The sequence below is a fragment of the Dendrobium catenatum genome, unplaced genomic scaffold (genome assembly GCF_001605985.2).
Source record: "Dendrobium catenatum unplaced genomic scaffold, ASM160598v2 fragScaff_scaffold_932, whole genome shotgun sequence".
NCBI classification, from domain to species: Eukaryota; Viridiplantae; Streptophyta; class Magnoliopsida; order Asparagales; family Orchidaceae; genus Dendrobium; species Dendrobium catenatum.
This window is the reverse complement of record NW_021319394.1, coordinates 743,993-766,738: the sequence shown is the minus strand read 5'-3', so window position 1 is coordinate 766,738 and position 22,746 is coordinate 743,993. Positions and strand designations below refer to the sequence as shown.

General features: G+C 33.4%; 1 protein-coding gene across 1 annotated transcript in view; it reads left to right on the top strand.

Moving 5' to 3' along the window:
• Positions 1–4,085: 4,085 nt before the first annotated feature.
• Positions 4,086–22,746, top strand: part of LOC110102522 (pentatricopeptide repeat-containing protein At5g04810, chloroplastic) — a 28,743-nt gene continuing 10,082 nt past the window's right edge. The window contains exons 1-6 of the mRNA XM_020830881.2: positions 4,086–4,943; positions 7,197–7,324; positions 16,043–16,183; positions 19,001–19,087; positions 19,555–19,708; positions 20,923–20,982. Of these exons, the coding sequence (XP_020686540.2) occupies positions 4,167–4,943; positions 7,197–7,324; positions 16,043–16,183; positions 19,001–19,087; positions 19,555–19,708; positions 20,923–20,982 (1,347 nt within the window). The 5' untranslated portion in view covers positions 4,086–4,166. The remainder of the gene's footprint in view (positions 4,944–7,196; positions 7,325–16,042; positions 16,184–19,000; positions 19,088–19,554; positions 19,709–20,922; positions 20,983–22,746) is intronic.

Sequence of the window (22,746 nt, the reverse complement as noted above, 5' to 3'; positions counted from 1 at the left end):
AAGAAGTAGTAAGAAAGCTGTCCCAAACGAAGCCTTAGAGGAGTCTCTTACAGTTAGATAATTGATTGATTCTCATATGCGAAGAGAGTGAAAGGCCAGGTGATTGGTTGATTATTCTCATGCAGCTTCAATAATACTGAGGCTTCATTTGGAATTTTAGCCCAAAAATTATTTATAGATTTGTATTCATGTTTTCTTTCTCCTATCACTATAATTTTTTTTTAAAATTATTATAATATATATTTAATCATTGATAATTTAATTCTACGACGTAGAATTACTAAAGAGGGGAAGAGTTGATGACCGTCAATGAATGAATATTTTTTTATGAATAATCATATTTAGTATAAGATTGATATATTGATTAAAATGATACAATATTTCATGAATGAAGGAGAATTGTGTGGTTTATGAATTATTTTCATTGAATGGAGTTTCATGTAAGTTTGAATTTCTCATGATGATGAAGCTATTAGTCAACATTTGGATGGATGGATAATTTTGTAATTGAGTCTAATTTAATGGATGAAATCAGATAATGATACTAATGTAACAAATATAATTGCGAGATAAAAATTGATCAAGGAGTCGCAATGATTTTTTTGTGATTTGAGCTTAAACTAGCCTTCATTCATGTCAAAGCATTTCACATGCTTAAGATTTTATTATCTTAATCAATCACCCAATCACTACAAGTTGATAAAAACCATTATAATCATCTTACATAAAGTGTGAAAGGGCCCTTGATCTGCAATTGGATATGGGCCCCCATTAAGCCTTCTTTTTTTTATGACGAGGAACCGCCCGCTGCCACAGTACCCGACTTCATCGAGTCCGTAAACCCCGACCGACCTAATGGGCCACCCAGGCCACAAACCCATAACCCAGGCCACAAACCCATAACCTTAAGGGCCGACTGCCGCTCGAGGGAATCGAACTCGGGATGGGGGGTTCTTAACCGAGCACGCCTAACAACCGAGATAAGCATTGGTGGGTCATTAAGCCTTCTTCAAGAGACTTAGTATAACATATAACTATAAGTGAGTACAAAAAAGAAATTTTATAAGCAAATAATATCTTATACATTAAGAAATAATTTTTTTATTATTTTTCTTGTTGTTTTGGTTGCTTGGAAACTTGCTTGGCATATAACATTTATTTGGCTAGCTTGAATCTCCATGTCCTACTTTTGGTCATCTCAATGGGTGGAATTTGATGGATTTGTCATCGACCAAACAATTGCAAAATTTGAGAAGCTTTGAAATAATTAAAGATTCGTTTGAGATAGTTTTTTTGTTGCTTTATAAAATAGCTTTCTAATATAAAAATTTTTTAATTAGAAAGCTGTTTTAGAAAGCAGAGAGAAAGCTATCACAAACAAAGCCTAAATCTTCACGGTAGCTCAAAAAAAATCAAATATTTAAAATGCTAATAGTCACTTGATCTTCCATGGCCAAAATTTGATGAAGAGGTGGGCTTTATTTCATGTTTCAATGCAACTATGATTATAATTATTCAAGGCTCATACTAATAATAATATTAAATGCCATAATATGATAAAAATGATAATAAGAAGCTCACATAATAATTTTTTTATATGATTTTAAAGCTTACAAAATTAATTCCATAATTTTACTTTCTCAAAATAATCTAAAATTTTCATAAATAATTTTCATCCTCTTGCACTACATCAGTTACCAATGACCTACATACATTTTTATATATCTTGATTTTTTTAACTTTGTTTTACTAAGTATATTTTTGCAAAATAAGTTTATTCCTTCACTTAAAAAAGTATTTCTAGCATAACATAAAAATATAATTAAGGATATTTAAAGGAAAATAAATACAATATAAATTCAAATGATGGTGAAGACGGTAATGATGACGGTGGTGGATGATAGCAGTCAGTGGTAACACAACTTGCAGTGAAAAATGAATTCATCCAAAATTGGACGATTTTATAATACATAAGAAATGAACAATAAAGTGAAACAAGAATTCACTAACATTACAATGTATTTTTTCATCTCAAACACATAAAATTTAAAATATCTTGTATTTGAAATATTTTTTATTCTTTTTTCAACAAATCAAATAGCTCCTTAAAAAATAAAGATATTTAAGGTAAAATTTTAATTTAGAAAAATGTATATTTTTAATGGAGATTAAAGATATTATTTATTTTATGAAATTTTTAATATTGTTGTATTTATTGTTATTTTAAATAATACAAAGTTTATAAACATATTAAAAAAACATCAACTGCTTGAGCTTCTCAGTTATATGGTAAATTATTGCATCCGGTTGCTGGACGCGAAGGATATGTTCGGACATCCAATAAAAACATGCCACGTCACCTGCGCTTTTGACTTGCGCTTTAGGTGTGTTTTAGTTGCGCTTTGACTGCGCTTTACCTGTGCTTTTGACTTGCGCTTTGCCTGTGCTTTACATGCGCTTTTCCTACGCTTAATTTAAAATAATATTTTATTAATATTCGAACCTATCTCCCCGTCTGGTGACCGGATGCAATAATTTGCCCAGTTATATTGACAAAGATTGTGAGTACTACATTCAGGCAACTCTACTGGATACAGCATTTTTTTGGGACTATCTAATCCTAATTCAGTAAGCATCATCTATTTAGGCTTCATTTGGGACGGATTTCTTTCTGCTTAAAGTAAATTTTTAGTACAAAATTTTTAAATTTTATACCAAAAAGATACTTTAAGAAGCGATAAGAAACCAGTCCCAAACTAAGACTTAATATCCATATACAACAAAACAAAATCATTAACTTTCTCTACGTTATTTGATTTTCATATTAAAGTGTAATATTTTGTTTGAGAGGATTTTTTTGTTGTTTCTTAAAGTAGCTTTTTAGTACAAAATTAAAAATTTTATACTAGAAAATAGCTTTAAGAAGCAATAATAAAGCTGTCCCAAAGTCTCATCATTGAACATTCTTAACATATAAACTAAAATATAGTAGGATTATCACAATGCACACTAAACTATAACATTTACACACAAATGAACATAAGAGTTGTTATCTTTATTTATCAAGCCATTTTTTTTCTTCAATTCAAGACTCACTTTTTTAGAAGTTTTTGAATTTGTTGGAGATTTGTTGGAGAATGAATACAAAATATTTAAATGCAGATGGTTATAAATTTTGGGCGTAGAGCTTAATGAAAAAGAAATACAGAGTAAATTTTTAGAGAATTCTTTTTCATTCCCTATTTTCATTTTTGATGTATTGTAAACTCACTCAATTTCAACTGAATTTATTTTTCATCATAAGCTGACTGTGTTGTTGCTGCCCGCAGCCTGCCATAGATCACCATCAGCCTCTGCTGCCATCTACTTCCACCGCCGCCACCATAGCTGCTACTCATTGTCAACGACATCGATTGCCACCACTAACTGCTGTACATCAGAAGCCTACATGTCGATTGTTGGTGCAACCACCATCACTATTGCCTAGCTCCCTCCCACCACCATCCACCGCTATTGATCACTATGATCATTTAATTCATTTTATTTCAAATAAAAATATAATCAACTATATTTTTTTTAGACTCATCTAAACAATCTTAAACATTTAAAACTTCCTTCTACAAACTATATTCCTTTTGGTGATTCTTTTTAAGTAAATCAAACAGCCCCTACAAACCCCCTACAAACATAATTAACATTTAATGTGGCCTTCTGAGCTTCAGGAGAAATTATTCTGTGCGGAATCCGGTTATAGAGCAGTGTTCGGATGCCAGTAAAATCATTACGCGTGGCGTGCTTACGTGGAAAGTTAGGATATTCATTTGACTTTTTACCCGACTCATTTGTCTTTTCGGACTTACTGTAGACGAAGAGAAATCCACAACAAATAAGCAGAAAATGCGCAATATATATGCAACAAATACTCAATAAATACTCAACAAATACATAATAAAATACTCAATAAATACGCACATTTTACACAACGAATACACAATAAATATTCAATCAATTCGTAAGTCAAATAAATATCACCAACTTTTAACTTTTCATGTAAACATCCAAACACAACTCTGTAACCAAAATTCCAGACAGAATAATTTCTCGAGCTTCAGCGCATCGCCCATGAAATACACACTTTTTTTAGCGAATTCGGAGCCGTCCAGTTAATGGATGTTATCTCTGTTCCCACTTTCTTCTCTCCAAAAGCCCTAGGAACTAAACCCCATAAATCTCCCCCTTCGTTTCGCCGCTCTTCCCGACGGCCTCTGCCGCCGAAGACTCCATCTCCTCCCAGGCTACCTGCCGCCGTTCGCCGACCAAAAGTTTCTAGCAATCCCCTAAGCAGTTCCTCAAATGCACAAAACTCTCCACCTTCTAATCCTTTAGACAGCAAGCTCTGGCTGTCCAGCAAGATTTGTCCTTCTCCTTCTACTGCTTCCCCTCCAGTCAATGATAACCCAGAGACCAGTCATTATGGTGGTGACGCCGTGGAGCTTTGCAGCACGGATTATCGTCAGAAAGGGAAGATCTTTTTGGGTAATCTTCCATTGTGGATTAAGAAGAACGAGATTGCCGAGTTCTTCAGGCAGTTCGGGCCGGTGAAGAATGTCGTGCTTATCAGAGGCCACGAGGACCCCGAGCGGAACGTAGGGTACTGCTTCCTGATCTATGGAGGCCCAACTGCAGAGGAGGCGGCGGGGAGGGCAGTAGAGTTCGATGGCATGGAGTTCCATGGTAGAGTGCTCACTGTAAGGTTGGATGATGGCAGTAGGCTTAGGGCAAGGGCGGAAGAGAGGGCTAAATGGGTGGCTGGGGAAAAGAGGGAGTTCCGGTCGAAGTGGCATGAGGATCGGGATGTTGCTTGCCGGAGGTTCCGGACAGTTCTAGATACAGAGCCGGAGAATTGGCAGGCCGTTATCTCCGCCTTTGAGAAGATATCAAAGGTATCCTCTCACTCGTGAACAGTCGCAGCATTTTTTTATAGTTCTGTAGAATTTAGCGCTATCATTTGTATTGATAACCTGATACGTTAGTTTTTATAAGGTTAATACCATCTAAATCATTGTGCGTAGAATCAATCTGACCTTTATGGTTGCAAAATTAAATAGTCAATCTTGTGGGCTTCAAAATATTCTCACTGAAAAGATTTCAGTGTTTGGGTAGTGGTCCCGGAATTACCACGACCAACAAATCCTAACATAAATATTTAATTATCAGTGGAAGAGAGGTTAGAATATGTATTCTATAGATTTTTTCCTCAAGGCTATAAGTGACTAAGTAAAGTTTATTTAGTCATGGGGGTGGAGTTCTTCCATGAGCGTAAGCCTCAATGATTAATTACATCTCGACTGCAAAATGCAAGAGTATTCTCAATTTAGGAGTTTTGTTTGTGTTCTTGATTTAGCAAAAAAGGGTTTTTTGGGCAACAAACTATCAAGAGGAGGTTTAGTCAAGCAGAAGGTGTCCATAAGGCAATAGAGTGACTAGAAAGGCAATAAAGTGACTAGAGTGTCAATAGCTTGATAAGGATTTTGATGCCTTCTCTTCAAGAGTTTGAGCAAGAATAGGTCAACTGGATTGGGCATAACTGAAATGCTTGAGAGAATACCTAGGTCCTACTATACTTAGGAAAGGACATCCTAAAAAGGGACATAAGGGGTGCAATGCATTGAAAGTTGGCATCACTTATGGTTTTTGAAGGGATGGTGCATGAAAAGATTAATAAGTTTATGCTAGTTGCAAAGGGAGATTGCTATAATTGACCAAGAAAAGGATAGAACCTATTATTTTCTATACCAACTAGAGAAAATGCTTACATTTGACTCATAACAAACTAATGGGGTAGTTGCCTTGATGACCAACTAGAAAGTGGGGCTTATGACTCTACAAAAACTAGGGTGAGCTTCTTAGGTTGCGTCTTACATCACCACTCACGTGAATGCCCTCCTAAATCTAATACAAATAAAAGGGATACATGTGACCGTTTTTCCACCTACTAGGACGATATAAAGATATTTACAACCCAACTATGAAAGATCAGGAAGCCCTAAACTATTTTTATTTCCTAAGGAATGCCACTAAGTTCCTTATGTGAGTTTTAAAGCAATGTCATTTAGGTCTTTACACAATGCAAAATAGACTAATCAATAAGGAGGATATCTGTCTTAAAATCCTCCCCTATTTGCATGATGTCCGAACATGCATGTGGGGGGTCATTATACATTTGATGATTACATTAGTTACGTAGTTTACTTACATACATGTCTTAGTTTTGTTTGTTTGTATCATGCCTATACACTAGGGCACATCTTGCATTGTGTTAAGAGCCCAAAATATGATGGGTCCTAATTTGCTCATTAGAAAAAATCTTTCCTCTTTGGTGCTAGTTGGTTAATTTGGGCAGATATTAGAAGAGTGTGCAAATCTTGAACTATTTTTGGAGCATGTATATTAATACCTAACAGTCAAGTGTTTAGCACTTAAGCCTAAATTTCAAGAAGAGTTTACTAATGTTATGAAAGTTGAAGCAAATCTAGAGGAAATGAGTCGATCAACATGCTATGATCAGACACATGGACAAGAATTAGTTCAGTGGAAGGGAATAGGGAAACAAATCAACAGGCTGGTTGTAAATAGGATGAAAGTCTTTGGCCAAATGCCAACTGGGAAAACAATGTTGGGTGCCAAGATTTGGATATCACTTAGTGGAGAAGTGCCCAAGGAGGGTATCCTGATCGGGGTTTTAGGAGTTAGCACTAATGAGTTGCAACATGTGTAAAATTTAGATTCTTCGGGACACAGTTGTCCAATGGAAGGCGCTGAGGTAGAACACCCAGATTGACAAAATGACATTAAAGGGTTGGGGCCTAACAGTTGGCACTGAAGGAATTGGTCGTAATTTGATAAGAAAATGTGTTGACATTGGTAAATGATCGTGGTTCCAAAGTTACTGGTGCATGCTTGCAATTATAGCAGTGAATTTATTTTATATGACTTGATCAAATATGAACTATCATGGCAAGTTCTTTAGCTTTGCCTGGCTGTACATATATGAAGTATGCGGGCTTTCTTTTGGATGAACGTCATACAACATGAAGCTATTTTGCTGCAGTTTTATTTTGTTTGCATTCAATACACTGCTCTTGCTTTCTCCAAATGATTACATTAATTCCTTGAAAATGCTTTTTCCTGTTTAGCCTTCAAGAAGGGAGTTTGGGTTGATGGTTAACTATTATGCCAGGAGAGGAGACAAGCATCATGCTCGTGCTACTTTTGAGAACATGAGGGCAAGAGGAATAGAGCCTAATTCTTATGTGTTTACCAAGTAAGCAAAATTTTATGATATTCTTTTAAGCAAAATCATCTTTTTTTTAACCTTCACCTAATACTTGCCTTGAAAAAAATATTAGAGTGAGTGTATTGAGCAATTTTTTGTTTTTTTATTTAGCTTGGATTAAACTCATTTTTTTATAGCAGTTGTTTGCACTTTATTTTTCTTTTGTTGTCCACATATGTGATGAGGAAGGAATAACAAAATCATTTATAAAGCTAACCTCAATAGTTTTGACAAGGCTAGTCATAATGATGATGCTTATATTTAAATTTGTTTTTTTTGTTGAATCTTTAAGAAATTCTATAAGGCTAGGTAAAATTATACTTGCTTTTATAAGTGGACTTCATTCCATGCCTTCATTCTTTTTTAACCTTTGTTTGGCTTGGCCTGCTATGCTACTCACTATTTATCAAAAAAATATTATCTTTCTATAAAATATTGCCTGAAAGATAATACACCCCAATAGTACGGGACTTACAAAAACAATAACAACATCAACCATTCATCCCACTATATGGAGTCGAACAATATGGGACATGATTAAGAGATTTAATCTCAAACCCATGGGATAAACTTCAAGATTTTAGATCAAATTTAAAAAATTTGTATTCAAGAGGAAAATTTTCATGTATAAATATTTGAAGCACAATGTATGATCATAAATATAAGAGATGACATTAATAAAGTCTTTATCAATATTTCAATAAAGAAAATAGAACATCTACTAATGAAAAGGAAAACAAAGGAAAGGAACAAATTGCATGAGCAATAACTAGCCCAAAACTCAATAGAAGTATAAATAAAGAGCTTCAATCCAAACACAAATGCCGAATTAATGAAAAAACTATTGTGAAAGATATACTTCTGTAGTAACGGTCCACTGTGCAAACTAGTAGATTCTATTAAAAAATTTACCATAAATATATTTGATATATAAATTTAATAGGTAACTTCTATTCATTAAAATATAAATGGCAAGGTGATGAACATTAAAAGATATATGATTTATAATATAATATCAATATAAGGAATGCCATTAGAATAATATTGCCTGTCAAAATGTATCGATTGTTTTAAGATGATGCACAATATGTTGAGTCATGATTATTCATATAAATAATAAAAATCAATGCAATTCTATGTTAACATATTCATGTGCAATCACATCTGGCATATTCATATATATCCAAGAGTGTCTCATCTATTATCTTTCATAATATCTTTTAAAATTGTGAATATATCTATAGCCAGCCTATTAAGGCATGATTTACGTCCATTATAAACAAGCATAAACTATATATATATAGTGAGTGCGTGAAAAAAAAATCATTTTATTTTCCTTTCGATCACTCTAAAATATTGTAGCTTTTGTCATAAATGCTAGTGGCTTTTGCAACAGTATTTCATGTCAAATCATCATTATGAGTAATTAATTCATTATCTTCATTTGATTCATTATCTATTTTTTTTATTAGCCACTTATTTACATCATTTATATCATTTTAAAGAAGTAGGGTCAAGTACGTCACTATGATTTTATTTGCGATTCAATGCCCTATTATATTCTACATAAACTAAATCTTTGAGTCCACCATGATCCATTCTGCTTTAAAAAATATAAAACTTCATGAAAACAATCTATACATAATTTCATTTTGTACTTATATGTTTAAATATATTCCAAATATGTTCAAATTCATATTAACTACTAGTTAGGTTTAGGACTTTAATTGCAAAATTTTGTGTGGAGCTCCTTTGCCATACACTAGCCATCAATCAGTTGAAAGTAGTGAGATATTTAAGAACTTTTATTATTATTTAAATATCAAACTATTGCTTATTATTAATTATAATTTTACTTAAATCATGTTTCTCATTGCCATACGTATCTGATTGATGACTAGCCTTAATCGAAAGTTCTCTCTCGTTATCGAGAGGGGTAATTAACTATAGGGGCTTGCGCCTATAGGAAACCAGAACTCAGATCATAAAGTCCTCACAAAATGAGGGCGAAATCTCTGGGTAGTGTCTTATCTACAAACCTATCTGCCTTCCAAAATTTACCCCGGAACTTATTCTGTTAAAACTCCCCCTCGCTCAAAGCAAAAAGAAATTGCGCGGCGGGGAGGCCGGGGCCGAATTTTCGGAGCCCACATCAGACAATGAGCTGCTTAAGGAGTCCAGTATGTATTGATATTTATCCTTAAATATTTTTCGTACAATAATATTAATAGTCATGCAACAATAAATTAATATCCTACTTTATATAACTCAAACCAAATGGAAGTTTATAGTGAGTGACACACTTACAAGAATGTTTTCATAGGCATCATTTGTAACCATTTGAATGCACACCATGTGACCCAATGTCCTCAACAAACTTATTTATCAATTCAAATGCTTCACTACATTCTTTGAATAAGAATTGATATCAACTAACTTAATGAATGCTATTCCTTTTGGACAATTCGCCAAAAAATGACTAAAAGTTTCCCATTACGTGATGTCAAATCATTAGCTGTAAGAGAACAACCGTATCTAAGGTGAATTTCCTTATGGTTTTATAGTAGTTTTTGTATGTCCTTTTTGTTTTAAGAAAAAGATGTGCACCTCATGATGGAAAGTATGTTTAATCCAATGATCAAATTGTCCAACTGCCTCTATTATAATAAGGAAGTCATCATACTTAATATCATTGAATGTAATGTCACATCAGACACCCATCGACAAAATGTTTGAATATATTTTTCTCTCATTTTTTTCATGGCAGCATCTATCTCATTGTAGAATTTACCTTTTATTTGCTTCATCACATCATCAGGTTTTCAATAAAATATGTATCCAATGGTCCTTTAGCCCTAGGGTTTTAAGCATAGAAGTTGTTTAACTTTGACTAAATGTATTAGATTTTATTGCCTGGTATCTTTTGGATGGTCCAATGCATAAAATGTCATCATCCAACATCACATCAAAATCATCGTTTTCATCATTATTGGCATATGACATTTCATTAGTTTGGTCTTTTATGTCTCTGTTCTTCTTTAAAGAATCTTATATTTCATCATTCACATGCTTTGGGAAATTAGAGCAAGCTTTAGTATTTTTTAAACCCCCAACTAAATTTTGTTTATGATGAGTAATACCTTGCTCTGTAATTTTTCCACAAAAAATACATGTCACACAATTATTATGGTTTTCATTTGCTAAGATTGTATATTCCATGAAGGTTCTATATATCTTTGTAGTTTGAACTAAATTTGTTTTTTTTAGAATACCTATAAGCAAAATTGCATTTGGAAATTCTTATGCTTTTATTTTAGATATTTGGGTGAAATGATGAATAATAGATTATACAAAAGTAATGATTTTGTCATTCATAAATCTCAGTAGAAACTTTGAAGAAATTTGACTAATAATCATAATATATTTAGTTTGTAACTAATAAAATTATGAGGAACTTTTGCTTTCATCTTAAAAAATTTGGCACTCTTACATGTAATGATGGCGTCCGAGCTTATCTTGAGGTGGTTGCGATGGCGGCGTTTGATGACATGTTCTGGGTGAGTTCTCAACTTTTTTGTGGAGAAGAGGCGGGGCCTTGCGGGATTCTTTGATGGTAGGATTAAGGGAGATGATCTTCTTGATGTTGAGAAGAGCTGCATTGAAACTGAGGAGGAGAGGCGCGAGATGCAATGTACAGTTGATTGCTCTTCTTTGTTCAAAGCTGAGAAGCCTAGAGGGAGATACATGACTGATGCGATGTTTTTTCTATTTGAAGCCGATATACCGAGATGGGAGATGATGCCTTCCGAAGTCGAGATGCTAAGTGAGCTAGAGGGAGACGGCTAGGGCATAGGTCTTTTTTATTTATTATTTGAAAAAAATAAATTAATAAATTAACAAATATAAATATAAAGATTAATTTAAAATTTTAAACCCTAAAAAATAATATAGCATGTGTTATGTGGGATTCACGCTATGCAAAAAAAAAAAAAAAAAAGGAAAAAAGTGAGATTCACGCAATACGTTATTGCTCCAACATTACATAAATAGCTTGTGCCATTTTCAACTATGCACCGTGCCAAGTAAATAGCCCCGGATGCGTCGTGCTGTAGCATATGCCATGGTGTGTACTATTTTGTGCCATTGACATGTATGTTCAAGTGTATAAAAAATATTCTATAACCAATATGACTATAGATAGTTTTAAAATAAAGTATGCTATGTATGGTTTAAATTTATTTTATTCAACTAAAACAATGTGCATGACGATATATTTTGCTGCCATATAGAGTTAAAATAAACCCTTGCGCCTCACGCTGTGCTTAGTATTTTGAAAATACTGGCAACATTCCAGTATTATTATACTATAGTACTTAATAATTATGAAAATAAATCAATGCATCACTTATATCCTGAAATTAATGATTTTAGCATGACAAAAATAGGTCAAAGTACTTATAACATCAAATATTATTTATCCATTTAAAAGATGAAAGGTTTACAAACCAACCTATGAAATTGTTAGTAAAGAAAAGATTGAAACAGGTGGTGTTGGCTACTTAGATGATAAGTAGTAAAAAGATGATGGCTGCTTTTGCTCCTTACAAGAATGAAGAGGGACGGGTGGATCAATGATTATGAAAAAATGAGGTCATGATCAGGACAAAATGAGGTCACCATCTCAAAGAGGATGAGAAGAGTAGGGCTAGAAAATCTTGAAAACACGTGAGTCAACAAAATAGGTACTCAAATTATTAAAATAAAAAATAAAATTTTTGCCATGTTGTCATTGTATATATCTTGTGTTTTTGATGGATGTAAACTTTGAAAATTTCACACTCTATCTTGCTTGAAAAAATTTGAATTTGACGAATTGAGAATTGCACATTAAGCAAATCTCAACATAATAGAATAATCCATGAATTACCACATGCAAGCTTGTTGTCACGACAGTGAATAAAATATCCCTAGTTTCCACTGTCAATAATGGATATGATCTCATCATCTAAATTAGTCTTAAGAATATGCTGTACAATAGTATCTAATAGAGGATTGAATGTGGATTCACATGGAAGAGATGGAAATGGAGGATAATCCAAGAAATGATTTGACAACGTGATCATGAAATAATATTAAATTAATCACATTTAGAGCTAGGTGGATACCATAATTTCCTAGAATTTCTAATTTGTAGTCATTATCTCCAATGTATTTAACAATTTTGAATGGCCATGCTTCATTGCATTCAATTTCTTAAAAGTTCCTTATGAAAGCCTTTTTTGATTTAGATATGTCATGGCTTTTACTAATTTTAATTTTTATATACATAATGTTCATTTCAACAAAAAGTTTGTAATTGTCATAAATAATGGGTGATTCTTTGTGAATATCCTCATGCATATGTTGTGAAATTGTATTTATATGATATGAGACAATAACACCGTAGTTGTTGGGTCTTTAAGCCCTAGATGAGAAAAGTAGAGGGTTACGTTAAGTAGTCAACAACCAGCGTAAAACTTGTCGAAGAATCTTTACATTAATACTTTAATGATATATGATACAACAACAACAACAACAACAACATCAAGCCTTTATCCCATTACGTGGGGTCAGCTACATGAATCCTTTTTCTCCATTGTGTCCTATTAAAAGTCAAATTCTCGTTTAAAAAGTACTAATATGCATTATAATGAATACTAATTATGATTTATATTTAAATTCTAAAAAAATAAAATATTAGTGTGGGCTAGCTAATAAGACTGACATAAGATGGGGATAAATTAACTTTTTAATTAATTTCAAAAGAATAAAAAATTCTCAAACCAACGAATTACTAACAACAACACCCCATGGATCAAAGAGGTAGTAAAATTGCGAACTTCAATCCAATCATGCCGCAAGTTAGCAAAAATCCCATAATATCTTGCAAGCAAGAAATCCACAAAAGCCCATCCCAGGAAAATAGACATGTGTAGAAATGAGATATGCAAAGTTGCATGGGAACTACAACTTAACATTTGTAACCCCAAGTGTGTAAATCTCAAGGTATTTTGATGCATAAGCCTCAAAATTAAAGTGTCAAAATACTTAAAAATATAAAAAAAAACAAACCATTTGAGAGCAATCCTTCTTAAGACTCAATAATAAGTAACATCATAAAAAATTGAGCTCAATTTTCTCCTAATAAATATTCTAGAGTAATTGACGTAGGATCTAGAGGATTTTTATGGTGAAGGTAATGATTTGATTGGTGTCCCTTTGGGTGGTGGTGGAAGGGTTATTTGGGTAATGATGAAATGAATATTTAGGGATTGTACAAGTTGGATGTTGATACTCCTAGGCTATCAAATGACAAAATTTTCTAGGAGGAACATGGGGAGGTGCTCTAGTGCTTAAGGAGTTATGATATTTTTAATCAGATTGCTCACAACATGAAATTGTCTTTAAATATTAGGCTTTAGGCTATTTTATCTTTGGTTGATTGAGGAGTTGAGCCTGTGGGAGGTTATGAGGGATATGGGGAATATTTGAGAGAGTTTTGAAAAGGTTGGACTTGTTTTGGGGTTTAGGAAAGTTATGCTCGAGGCTATGTAGAGGAGATGTTAATTTGTTGGGAAAGAGAAGGAACAACGGTGAGAAAAGATAGCTAATGACTTATCAAAATCTTAGGGGATTAGTCACCAAGCTTCACCGTAGAGTAGAAAACTATGCCTTTTTATTCGAAATTTGGACAAATAAATAGTCTCTTTATTCAATGAATCTAAAAAAATAAAAAGGAAGGTTCATTTGTAGGCCTTTTCTAAGCCTAGACAATTTCTTAAAGCCTTAAGAACCAATAAGTCACTATTACATGGATTGATGACTTGTCCTAATACAAAGGAAAAGAAACTAAGTGAAATAAAACAAAATTTAAAGTTTTGAAAAAAATATGAATATTTAAATTTGCCCAATATGCAAGTAGAATAGTCATGAAATTAAGCAATTGATGAAGATTATTGCTTCCTTGATTGATAAGATCCTCCTACCTACCAAGTGATTTTAAATTAAGCTTATTAATTATTCTACAATAATTTTGAAGAGATTATGGGCTGTTCAGGGGCTTGTATGGGGAAATGTGCATGATGAATTGCCCAATTCTTGATAGAGTGCCTTAATTTGTGATATTGTCCTTGATGTTTGTCTTGTTGCTGCATCAGTAATCCTAAAGTGTCAAAATATCATCATACGAAGCCATACAAGCACTCCATGATAAGTAAAAAGTCTAAGCTATAAGTAAGTAAAAATAAGTAGCAAGTCTAAAATAATTTAGTTATGCCTAAGAGTTTGAATTCAAAAGTCTCGCCTACTTCTATCACTAAGAGGGCTTCAGGAGAATCAACATCATAGTTGATTTCTTTTTCACCCTCTCATTCTCACTTATATCAATATCCTCCCAATTTTTTCATCATCTTCAATGTCAATTATGCTCCTCTTCCTATATCTATAAAATTAAAAAATAATATTATTTAAAAATGACTATATTGCCTTTTTATAATTTCTATTACTTAAAGTTTTTTATTAACATATTATGTTACTTCTTTGTTTACTTTTACTATTTTTGTTTCTTTTTTCATAAAGAAGTTAACATTGAGATCTTCCTTTTATAATTATGATGATGAAACTCTATTTTCATCTATCACAAACTATTATCTCCCACTTTAGCTAGTTACTTCTTGATGGTTCTTCTCTTTATGTTCACTTGCCCACCAGTTTTCTTATATGCTTAATTGGTTCTTACTGTTAGCCTCAACAGCTTCTTGCTCACAACCTTCTTCCCAAAAATGCTTCTCATACCTCATCTTCACACTCTCGTTCTTCATGCTGCCTCCACCTCCCAGTTTCTAGTTAGTCATTGAATTTCATAAGCTTTCTTAATTGTAAGTATTATTTCAGTGCCCTGCTATTCATATCTTTGATTTTTTTTTTCATAATTTTGAATGCCTGGAAATAACTATCATTAAAATATTATTATTTTTGTTGAAAATTATTACCATGTGTAATTTAAAATTGACTAATTAAATAACTATTTTGTGCTAATAAAATATGCATATTAATATATAAGTCATGAATGCTCTAGTTTATAAATTATAATGCACCATTTTGCTTTGTGCTTTGTACATTGAAGCAAAATGGAATCCTTGTACATCGCATTGACTTGGCTCTTTGAAAACACTACTTAAATATATGTATATATATTTTAAATTTACCATTCAATTGGGTTTGCTACATGGAGTAAAATTTTGAGCAAAAAAGTAGTAATATATAAAATTGAATCTAGTGAAAATGGAAATGATAAGATAAATTGGAAAATGATTTTCTAGGAGGATAGTAATGTACACATTATAGAAGATAACATATATTAAAAAATGGATTTATATGATTTTATCATGCACAATGATGATAGAAGATGCACTGACAAGATGAGTAAGATTGAGTTTTGAATAATTTGGTAAGGAAGAAGGTATAAAAGTGATATGTTTAAAAGTAGTATATATATATATATATTTTTTTTTGCAAAACGCGCATTATTCACTCATGTATAACTTAATATGAATGACTGGAGAATGATGATATTTAACATCGACCCCAAATAATTGGGGTAACTGAAATTTGATTTTATTGTATGATCCTTAACTTGTCATATTGAAGGTAGCTCATTTCATGCAGCCTTGTCCACGCATACGCGGTTGCTAGAGATATGCGAGGTGCCTTGTCTTGTACTGAAGAAATGAAAAGTGAGGGTATCGAGTTAACATTGGTGACATATAGCATCCTCATTGGTGGTTATGCCAATATCAATGATGCTGAGTAAGAATTCCTTCTCATTTTACTTATTTTTTCTGGTCTTTAATTTTGATCATATCGTCCTTTAATTTAAGGATATCATCAATAAAGCAGAACATAATACTCATTGTTTTCACGAAATTATCAGAATTTCCAGAAATACTGAAATCATTTGCCTGATTTTATTGAACTTTATAATTTGTTTAGTATTGTTATTCATTGCTTCATAATTTGTTTAGTATTGTTGTTCAGTTTGTCAACGTTCCTTTTTGGTGAGAAGATATGCGTTGCCAATTCAATGACTAATTAGATTGAATATTTAACTTTCCCAGCATTTCACTTAATTTGTAATTCAAGTTTTTAACTAATTCATTAAATATTTGTTTATCAACATTTGTGAAAATTACATTAGATACAGAGATTTAAACTATTAATTTTCTGTTTTTAGAAGATTGAGCATGTATACTGAGGGCTTTTCAGAATTATTAACCTAGGTTTCATGCCAAGGAATTATAAAAAAGTCTGTATATGTATTTTGTTTTTTTGTTGATGAATAAAGCTATGATGAGGTTGGGAACTATTCACAGTGGTTGACAGTTCTACATGCTTTAACGTTTAATAAGTTAAATGATCCAAAACTCTAGGAATCAAGCAACAAACAATTGGTTAAATGATCCAAGAGTCCTAGATTATACAGTGGTAGGGATTTGTGGACAGGCATGTAAATGATTCCCTCTGTTCTACGCCTCACTGTTGCTGGAATTTCCGTTGAAATGATAGATTTTTAACAACAAGAAGCTTTCCAATGTAAAATCCGGATGTTTGGATATCTACCCTAATCTTATTGGCTTTTGTCCTAGCCAAAACAGAGAGAAAAGGGGAAGGAGAGTGGTGTTCCTGTTTCCCTGAACAGTTGGTGGGACAGTGATGAGAGAGGAGGAATCTGATAAATCAAATGAAATTCTGATTTTCTTTGCATCAACAATGCTTATAATGCAAATATCAATTCAAATTCCTACTAGCTAAAATTAAGAAGAGGGCATCTCCTACCTAAAATCAACATTCTTAGATTTTAGGCATCCAACTTCTACATACAATGATTAGCCAATTCAATAGTCTAAAACCTAAGAATGGATAAGGAAAGTGATAAAAAGTAAAATTCAAATGAAACTTTAGTTTTTCATGTTCCTGAGGTATAAATTGTGTTTTATGTTGGCTCATATTTTTTTAAAAAACACTTCACTTAGATTTAGATGCCATTTTATCTTGCAATTAGGTCCCAACCGAGCTGATATGTTATTCTTCGCCATTTAATGCAATTGTGCGACCTTGTACATGATGCTTTTAATCATTTTTAGTGGGGAAATGACTAAAAATCTTTTGTCATGACCGTCTTCCTCACCTTTTGCTTTGTCCATTTCCATGTCATCTCTCTCCTCTGCTAGCACGACTGCTCCAAGTTTATGAGCAAAGATTGCTCCATTACTCACTTTTCTCTAGATCTAAATATCAACGAGTGATCTAGAATAATATCAATGCACTGCAACAATTCCTCTAGTCTTAGGTGAGCTGCACAAATATTCTCCGTAAGTACGCCCCACTCTAGATTTATAGATCAATGTGAGAGTAACATATTTTTAATAAAATATGACAGCTTAGATCTAATTTTCAAGCAGCATCACTTTGCTTTAGCTTTAATACTTAATAAATGTGTGGTTTTCTATAAAAAAATAAGAGTAAGGAGTGATGGATTGACAACAATCAAAAGGAACCGAGAGGTAAAAAAATGGCATATGAATCACAATAGCACTTAGATCTAGTTTCTAAGCATTATAGCTGCTTATTTTTTTTTCGAAGTGATTTTTTCTTTGTGGATAACCAAATGTCCCCTACAAACTTAGGAGCAGTAAATTTTTGTTGGAGTGCAAGGGAAGTTGTAGCTATTGAAGCATGTGGTTGAACTCCTAATCTCTTGTTGTCGGCTGGGAATGAAAATAACACCCTAAATCTTAGAGAAAGGGGAAGCATCACAGCTGTCAAGTGATGAAGCAATGCTATCACAGCATAATTCCTAAGTTAAATTATTTATGCAAGGGTTTTTAGGGTTATTCTAGCAAAAATTCAAGTAGTTATAACGGAAACTTAAGTTTAAGTGGAAAATGATCTGAGGGATTCAAGTGAAGTATTTAAAAAATATGGACTGATGCGGTCTACATGTTAAAAACCAACGCATAATTTACCCTTTCTTTATAGAGGTCATCTTTTAGCTATTGTTCTAAATTGTTCAATAGGAGTTAACACCCTATGCTCTAAAATTGTTCTGATGGCTTTCTTTGCATTTGCTATGGTTGCATCACATTTTTTTTTAATTTTAAGCAAGCAAAGCCATTAAAGAATATTCCAGTTTTGTGGTTGAATTATTCTTAAAACCCAATTGTGCTCAGAAACGAGCTTTTTTTTTTTTTTGCTCAGATACAAGCTTGTCTTTACTGTTCTTTGTTGCTTTTCTTGTTTGAGGTGTCAGAGCTGGGACTTAGATTCAATGATTACTTGTATTTCGTTGCAATTTTGTGACTTTCATACCAATGTGGTACCTTATAACTCGAGTAGTTTTCTTTCTCCCTCTCTCTCTTTAACTTGCAATGTTGAATTTTGGTTTAGAAGGTGGTGTTGATTTTTCCAATGTCGTACCTTATAACTCGAGTACATTTGCTTATTTTATAACCATATTAACGTCAGGGAGTTGATGTTGATTTTTCCTAATATATATTTATGATTGTTGTTCGTAGATGTTTGTATATTTGAGCTGACTTTCTAATTCCTTTTTTCTTGTTTTGGAAGATCTGCAGAGAAATTATTTATGGAGGCAAAACAGAAGCTAGCAGCACTCAATGCTATCATATATAGCAATATTATCTATGCCAATTGGTTAGTTTTTCGGAAGCATTCTGATCTGCTATATTTAATACTCTTTTTCAAAATTTCTTTTTCATGTAGACCGCTAGTGGACATTTGTTCACTGTTATTACCGCATGTGTATCAACTTTGGTTTGTGTATTGCACCTTTCCAATCTTTAGTTTCTTTCCGTTGAAATCTTTTACTTAACATGGAAAATGTCAAATCAGTGTTATGAGGAGACTATTTAGCCATGATTTCAATAAAGAGCTTGGAAATTATTAAACAATTTCTTTTTTTATTGCATAAAATTCTGATCAGTAATTTTTTATCGAACTATCATATGGATTTCAACTGTTTTAGCACTTTTATTTGCAAGTGTTACTTTTGCTGCTTTTTTTCTCTGCATAGTTTTGCGTGAATATATAGAGTTGGTTTAAAAAATTTCACATTTAATGCGGTCATTGTAATGACTAAAAGCTTTTGCTAACCCATGTAGTCAGTCTGGCAACATGTCTAGATCTGAAGATCTCGTGCGGGAGATGGAGGAACAAGGAATTGATGCACCAATTGATTTATATCATACTATGATGGACGGATATACAAATGACCGGAATGAGGACAAATGTCTGGTTGTTTTTGAAAGACTGAAGGTAAATTTCAGGTTAATGCTTGCTTGTTTGGTTATTTTTGGATTTAATTCTCACAGTTATACTGATGAGACTACTAAGAATGAAAAATGATGTGTGAACCATCCTTCCTCAACTAAAAATAATGAAGATATAGGTTCTTAAGCTAGCTATACATTCATTTTGTGGTACTAAGCCACAAGGAGACCAAGAGAAATATAATTGGGGAAAATTTGGGCATGAATAATATTCAATTCATTATGTCTATGATGGAAGGAGTGAGTAGGAGAGTCATACTGCTCTCAAATCAATCCTCCCAATCTTCTTCATCATAAATGAATGTATAGCAAGGTTGTACAAATCACCAAGGGTCTTCAAGTTTGAGGGCCGGTCAACAAGCCTCCTCTTCTTGGAGAAAGTCCAAATTTTGCAACACAAGAAAGACCATTCTCTCTTCATTCCATTAGGCTTAAATGGTTTTACACATGACATTTGAATTGCAAAATAGGAGGGAAAAGGATAGAAAAAGTTATTTTTTTTTTGGGTGAGGGGTGATACACTAGTGTCAGAAAGAGCTTGTTTAATCCTCCCATTATTATCTTCTCTTGGTTGGCCAAGCATACATGGGCCTTATGTATTATTTGAATTAATTTATTCAAGATTTGAAACTTCAAATTTCAAATTTTTAAAATTTGATTTTTACAATTTTCTTAATAATTGCTACTACAATTCAAAATACCATAACATGGCCTCTCATACCATTTACAGCATAAACATAAAATTAAAATGCTACTTAATTTCTTTGCCTTGTCCTTTGTCCTAGCATCTTATCAGCTTCATTCTTGCTGTGAGCTCGTGGTTGATCCATTTCTTCTTTGATGGGCATCTTGTGCCACATCAATACATGTATGTATCTATCTATATACATATATACATATAACATACATACATAATCTTTTCAACACAATTTTTTTTACATTCTCATAACATTTGATAAAATTCAAATATATATTATTCTGGAAAGGTCAATATCAACTTTTGGGGAAAAATTTTGTTTATAGTTCATCAACGCAGAAATATTTTGAGTTTGATCTTTTCGATTATTCAAATGATTATGATTTTTTTTAATGAGTAGTGATGTCAATAACAAATAGCTTTATCAATATGTTTAACTTGTATTTGCAAGCACTTTCATTCTCCCTTTGTATATTGATTGCTTTGTTTGCATTTTGTTTCAGGAATGTGGTTTTGCACCTTCCGTTATCAGTTATGGGTGTCTTATAAATTTGTACGCGAAGGTACGCTTGTTTAATGGTTTTGTAGCCTTAATGATATTTATTATTAGAGATTCTAAAAGCACAAAGAGCGTATCAGAAGTTACACTTTGCATTTGCCACATGGTACCCGTAAAAATAGGTAATGATAAGCAATATTATGGAATAATTTTGGTAAATATAAGTTAGAAAAAGGCAATATTTGGTCTTTCCATTAAGATCTTGTTATGAGCTTCGTGTATATGGTAAGAAGATGACTTCTTAGGGATGCACGGTGAGCCAAGTTTTCTTATGGGAAACTACCAGCGACCACTTGGTTGAGTGATTTTTTCTTTTATCTCTAAAGTGGATGTCATATTTTTTTTTCTCTGCAAAAAAAAAAAAAAAGTTGTACTTGCTGCGTGCTATTCTTATGAATACCCAACAACCAGAGTTTGCATGGTGAAGGGCGTAACTTGAGATATTCGTTAGGTCTTTAATTTTATATCAATCAGCCTTTGAATGATATACAGGAGATTCCAATTTTCACGCAAGATGTATTTAATTAAGTATAAAGAAAGAGAAATTGTGGCCACTTTTTATCATTTTCTTAGCCCCCATCATTGTTTCATCACAAGATTTTCTTTTAATTGGAACCATTATTTAAAATTATGTAATTTGAGGCTCGTCTCAGGTTGAGACATTTGTGAAGCACCTTGAGGCATACACCTTGTAGTGGGAGAAAGAGGTTTATGGCTTAATTGTTTGAAGCATTCCTTGAGATGCATTTAATGAGGCGTATGTCTCTATTTCATTCTTTTCATAAAATTTGGTGGATAATGAAGATTCCTTGGTTATTATTGATATGCTCTCGAATGATGATGTTCAAATTAAATTATACTAAAAAAAGGGATAACCGAACCATGTCGCCCACGTTGTCCACGTTGTGATCGAAGCAACTGCATGTGAAGGTTGTATAAAACGAACGAACGAAACTAACAGGAAGGTTACGCTCACTTTTGCTCGAAACCCTGGTTACTTTCGACACCTCTTGACCTCTACTCTCGATCTCCTTCTGCTCTAGCGACTCAAATCCCATCGACGACAACATTCCGATCCGCATGCACCAGTGCAGCACCAAACTCGTCCGCGCTTTCCTTGCCAACACCGTCCTAAGCCACACTCGAGACTCCCATGCCTCCCTACACCATTCGATCCCAGCCTCCTGTGAATGACTTCACCTCACATGCGGTAGCAAGCTGCCTCAAGCTTCTAACACATGAACAGGGTCCCTCAATGAGCTCTTCTCCATGTGACTTTAGCCCAACCCGCCGTGGGTAGCCCGCGTGCAATCCTTGCGGACGATCCACACTTGAGCCCGCCGTCTCTACGGATGAACCAACCCGATCGAGCGAGCCATAGATCTGCTTGCTTCGAGCCTCCCATGCATGTTCTCAGCCCGTTCTCAGATCCAATCTAACAACCTGAACGAACTTGTCGAGCCTTTGTCTCTATTATTATTATTAAAAGAAAAAGCATATGTTGCGATCTTTAAATTGGAGGTTACAATCGCCAAATCAGAGGAGTCAAAGATGTATGTCGGGGTTGATATGTCTCCCGAAGCATTTTTCCGTCTATTATTAATTCAGCCAAGCAGATCAAAAGGGCAAATGCCCTTCATAATCTCCCCTCGCGGGGAGGGGTCGCTGAAAGGCTGTCAAATCTTGGAAAAATGTTGAAGCACTGCGAGCGTTAATTGGAGGAGTCGAAGACTAATTCCTAGGTTGATTCGTCTCCCAAAGCCCTCGG